Below are 5322 nucleotides of genomic sequence, written 5' to 3' on the forward strand. Positions count from 1 at the left end.
CATTATTTGAATTCTGGTCTCATATAAATTGGGGATAATAGTCATTATAATATTTTAGAATGGTCAAAAAATTGTAATATGCAACATTGCTTATTATCTGTAATGGCATGTGATCTATTAATGATTATTGTGTCTATCGTGACTTTAGAATTAGTATTCGGTACGGGTGGAAAAATCTTATCTCAATATAGAAGTCATTTCATTTCAGATATATTAGAAGTTTTAATTTGTTTGAAAGATTGGTAGTTAGGCTAAAGAGGAGAATAACAATAAAAAGAAATACAATTAGAACAATCATCCGAGAAATTTTAAATTTGATTTTATTTTTTATTATTTATTTGAGTTGAGTTGTGCATATGATAAATAAAATGAGTGGGTGCCAACCTAGTTGGGATATATTCAAACTATTTTGATGCAATACTTCCCTATTTTTGTAATCATAATTAGTTTAATTTTTCAACTTACTTTTATACTCAATGTAATAATTTTAATATCTAAATGGAATTTTCTAATTTTATCAATAAAAGAGTTATGGTTCATTTTTAATTTATTTATTGTGTGATATATTTCTAAGTGTAAGTTGTATAGTTATTTATAAGTAATATAATTTATATAATTACAAATATAAATTATTTATATAAATTTATCTAAGTTTTATAAATATATATAAGTTATATAGTTTACATTTATATATGTTTTTAAATCCAAGTTGTTATAATAAATTAATTGTTATAAATTTTAATACAATAACTCACTTGACTAGTTGATAGGGAGTCGTGACTTTACAACATCTTTGGTTCAAGTCTTTATAAACTCATCTTTTATAATACAGATTTGAATTTCAAAATTACGAATCAGGACCGCGAATTATTGGGTTGGTCTCTATTCTAACTAAATCAGGACCAAGTCCAAAAATTCGATTCGGTCCGGTTGGGGTTTACCTGAACGTACATCCCTACGTGCATTTAAAAGACAATCAATCCAGAGAAAGATCAACAGTAAGCTGATGCAAATTCTTAATTTGGTCATCTTAATTTGGTTCTTTGTCAAGAATTAAAGTCACCCCATCCATCTTAATTTGGTTCTTTGTCAAGAATTAGTCCCATCCATCTTAATTTGGTTCTATCCATCTTAAGTTGGTCCTCTTAATTTGGTTCTTTGTCAAGAATTAACGTCACCCCATCCATCTTAATTTGGTTCTTCTTAATTTGGTCATCTTAATTTGGTTCTTTGTCAAGAATTAGCGTCAATCACCCCATCCATCTTAATTTGGTCTTCTTTCTCAAGAATTAGTGTCAATCACCCCATCCATCTTAATTTGGGTCAAGAATGGGCGTCAATCACCCAATATTAATAGACCCTCTCTTTGCCAAAGCCAAGAAAGAAACCAATCCATGGCCAAATCACACCGACTCCATTACACTTCTTACTTCATCTTCTTCTTCTTCCTCTTCACATCTCTGAGTCTCTTTAACACTTGTCTTTGCTGCCCTCAACATCATAAATTAGCCCTCCTCCAATTCAAATCCTTGTTCGTTGGAAATCAAAACGAGCGCTATTTCAAGTCCTTCGACTTAAGGTCTTGGGTCCCCAGTTGTGATGTTGTACATGGAAGGGGGTGAACTGTTCTATTCTTTTGTCTTCAAGGCCTGTCCAAGGCCTTCATCTCTCCAATATTACTAATGGTTCAATTGCTGAATCTTTGACACCACTCTTCCAGATAACAAGCTTGATCAATCTGGATATATCTGGGAGCAGAATGCATGGTGGAATTCCGACAAATGGCTTTCAAAACCTCACGAGTTTGGTCTATCTCAACTTGAGTGGTAATAGCCTTACTAGCTCCATTCCTTCTAAGATATTTGGTCTTACAAGTTTAAAATTCCTTGATCTGAGTGTGAATTCACTAAGTGGAGATATAAGTAGTGAAGTGGGATATCTTTCAAGTTTGAGAGTGCTTGATTTATCCACTAACCAGCTATCTGGAAAGATCCCTAAGGAGATTGGAAACCTTTCCCATTTGCAGACGTCGAACCTATGGGGAAATGACTTTTCAGGGATAATCCCAACATCAATTGGCAACTTGTCGAACCTTGTTATGTTGGACTTAAGTCACAACAGAATAACAGGTGTCCCAAAATCCATTGCATGTTTGAGAAATTTGCAGTCGTTGAGCCTCAGAAACAATTCTCTTTCGGATATTCCAATTGAAATTGGCGACTTGCTCAATCTTAAGGCATTGGACGTCAGTTACAACCGCTTAACCGGTGGATTGCCAACATCTCTTGCCAACTTGTCTAACCTTGTTTTCTTATACCTTGAGAACAACAAATTATCAGGTAGAGTTTCAATTCAATATTGGTTCAATAAGTTATTAGTTTTGGAAATCCTTTATTTAACAAATGGTTCTATTTTTATAGGAGGGATTCCAATGGAGTTGTTCAAAAAGGACAAATTGGAGCAACTCTCTCTAGAGGGAAACAAACTAAATTGGAGCAACAACTCATTGATCACCGCCAAATTTTCATTGCAATTCTTATCATTGAGATCCTGTGGCATTGTCGGAAACTTTCCAAATTGGTTGTCCAACCAGAAAGATCTTGAAACATTGAATCTAATGGACAATGCATTGGAAGGACCAATTCCTCATTGGCTTCTTGATTTGGATATCTCTGAAATTTTTCTATCCAACAACAATCTCACAGGTTCGCTCCCACCTCGTCTTTTCCATTTTAACTTGCAAGAACTTCATCTTTCAAACAACAATTTTATCGGCCAACTTCCAAAGAATATGGGTGATTCGATCAATCTTAGAATCCTTTCTTTGGGCCATAATAACTTTTCTGGCTCATTGCCAATTTCCATGTCAAGAATAGTTAAATTACAATATTTAGACTTGTCCCAGAACAAATTTTTAGGTGGTAAAATTCCTAAACTTGACCGTCTATTGTATATAGACCTTTCCTCCAACAAATTCTATGGTGAAGTTCCAGTGAACATTGGGTCACATGTACAGACACTCAAGTTGGGCCAAAATAGGTTTTCAGGTTGCTTGCCAGAGAATTTGACAACCATGAAAAACCTCCGACACCTTGAACTTCAGAACAATAGAATTTCGGGTGAGGTACCAAGCTTTCTCGCTCAACTCTCAAGCTTGCGAATTCTAATGTTAAGGGACAATAACCTACATGGATCAATCCCCGTTTGTATTTCCAATCTAACTTACCTGCATATCCTCGACCTCTCTGGCAACAAATTCACAGGAAAAATCCCACTAATGTTTGGAAATCTCACCTGTATGATTGGGAGCCATGATCCTTTTGATGATATATCAAATGTCTTTCACGGAACAAGGCCGCGAAATTTTGTGACACCGAGAGGCACGGAACTGAATTGGAAGAGTATGATGCGAAGTTTACCTAGCAGTGGGATAAGTATATATTACTTGCTAGATTTGTCAAGAAATCATTTGTCCGGTGAGATCCCCCCTTCATTAGGTGTTCTTAAACACCTCAAGTCACTCAACATTTCATGTAACAGACTCTCTGGGAGCATTCCTGCAAGCTTTGGAGGATTTGAAAATCTGGAGAGCTTAGATTTATCACATAATGCACTTTCCGGTGTAATTCCACAAACATTCGTGAATCTCAAACAACTTACTACATTGGATGTGAGCAATAATGAACTTGAGGGTAAGATTCCAACAGGTGGTCAGATGGACACCATGAATGCTCTCAGTTCTTATGCTAACAACAAAGGTTTGTGTGGGAGACAAATTGAGGTTCCCTGTTCCATTATGAGTCCACCAAGTTATAAAGTCAATGAAGAGGAGGAGGAGGAGCCATGGTTTTTGTGGGAAGGAGTATGGGTCGGAATTCTCGTTGGATTCTTTTGGACTGTATTAATCTTCCATTCAATCAAATTTTTCACCCAAAATCCACGTAAGCACCGACCATGAAACCAATATTGCAAGCTTCTAGCAACAAAATGGGTATGAAGGATAATACCCATGTAAATGTTATAATGCACTTCAAACTGGCAACTTTCGTTATATAATTTGGTGTGTGTGTGTGTGTGTATGTATGTATCTATATATAGATATACGTTTAGACTTAAATGTTTTATTTTAGAATGCACAAATAAAATAAGTGGTCATTATGCTATGGTGTGATGTTGCCTGATTGAGAAGTGAATGATTGATCATGATTTCTGTTTTTCTTCTTCTATTTGGATTATTGAATTACTAATTCAAATTAAACGACAAAATAAATTTTTTTAGCAGAAAAAATTTCAGACCACAATATGAGTAAAAAGGGTTTGTAGGTGAAGACCACCAAAAATGTGTTGGGGGAACATTCTTTGTTAGGAAGTGAAATACGGAAGTAAATAAGCAGGGATAATCCACACCACAGGGGCTAACGTGGGTTCACTCTATGTGGATCATATCCACAAAGATGCACGCCAGTTCACTATCTAACTACATGTTATCTACAAATTTTATGTCAAATCAAAGATATATCCGAAAGCAACCTGGCTACATCTCATAGTTGACGGTCAAATCTATGCCATTAGATCTGAGCTTGATGGAATATAATTAGCGCATGTGTACGGGGATGTTTTCTCTTAGCACATGGATGGGGCTTAGAATTGAGTTGCGATTAAGGACATCCATCACTCCTTTACGTAGAAAGGATCCCCGTAGACTCCCAAACTCATCGTGGAGGTCTTAAGGTGAGGGATACATCATTAATGAGTGCTTTTTTTTTTTTTTTTGCTCACAGTCCAACAGCCATTGATGTCAGCAACAAGAGTGGAAATTTCTCTCTCCTGTCCCTAATTTGATTAATTTGTGACATTCTAAAACATGATCTGATTCCACGGGATTGTAGAGGACGAAATTCTGCAAATTTTTAAAAACACCGTTGAATTTTAATTTTAAGTTTGGGTACTTGGTAACCGTCCATTTTCAATTCAATTGATCAAGCTCAAAAAATATTTTTAATATTTTTTAATTATTTGAATATGAGTTTTTTCATAAATATCCTATACCATTCTATATAATTTATTACTCAAAATTCTCTCAATCTCTCAATTCTCTAATTTATTTTCATAATTTATAGTAATTCTTTAAGGTCTCAATTAAATTGATATTTATTATCAATTAATTTTGTCAAGTGATCAAGAACTTTTTTTGCTTGGTAAGATCAATCGATCAAATCGACATGTGACACGATCAATCAATCAAAATCAAAATTTCTAACATTAAAGTGTAGTGATTCTAATTTTTTTCTTCATATTATTAGTAATATCTTCTTCTCCCTT

The 5322-nt window shown here is 34.7% G+C and overlaps 1 protein-coding gene across 2 annotated transcripts; it reads left to right on the forward strand.

Annotated features, from left to right (window-relative positions):
- Positions 1 to 1266: 1266 nt before the first annotated feature.
- On the forward strand, positions 1267 to 4926 carry LOC147400496 (uncharacterized). Of its 2 annotated transcripts, XM_086446196.1 has the most exons (3): positions 1271 to 2339; positions 2421 to 2705; positions 3264 to 4926. In XM_086446196.1, the coding sequence occupies exons 1-3, from the start codon at positions 1760 to 1762 to the stop codon at positions 3956 to 3958; spliced, it is 1560 nt and encodes a 519-aa protein (XP_086302322.1). In that variant the 5' UTR covers positions 1271 to 1759; the 3' UTR covers positions 3959 to 4926. The 2 variants fall into 2 exon arrangements, with proteins under 2 accessions (XP_086302321.1, XP_086302322.1); XM_086446195.1 differs by having other exon boundaries at positions 1267 to 2339; positions 2421 to 4924.
- The last annotated feature ends 396 nt before the right edge of the window (positions 4927 to 5322 follow it).

This window comes from Akebia trifoliata, chromosome 6, assembly GCF_017979445.1.
Source record: "Akebia trifoliata isolate Shusen 1 chromosome 6, ASM1797944v1, whole genome shotgun sequence".
NCBI lineage: Eukaryota > Viridiplantae > Streptophyta > Magnoliopsida > Ranunculales > Lardizabalaceae > Akebia > Akebia trifoliata.

What these genes read in the sequence shown, in the direction of transcription:
- LOC147400496 (XM_086446195.1), top strand. Translation starts at nt 1,760, where the DNA reads ATGCATGGTGGAATTCCGACAAATGGCTTTCAAAACCTCACGAGTTTG. An exon ending in TGAGAACAACAAATTATCAG is followed by an intron (nt 2,340 to 2,420) that starts GTAGAGTTTCAA and finishes CTATTTTTATAG; the next exon opens with GAGGGATTCCAATGGAGTTG.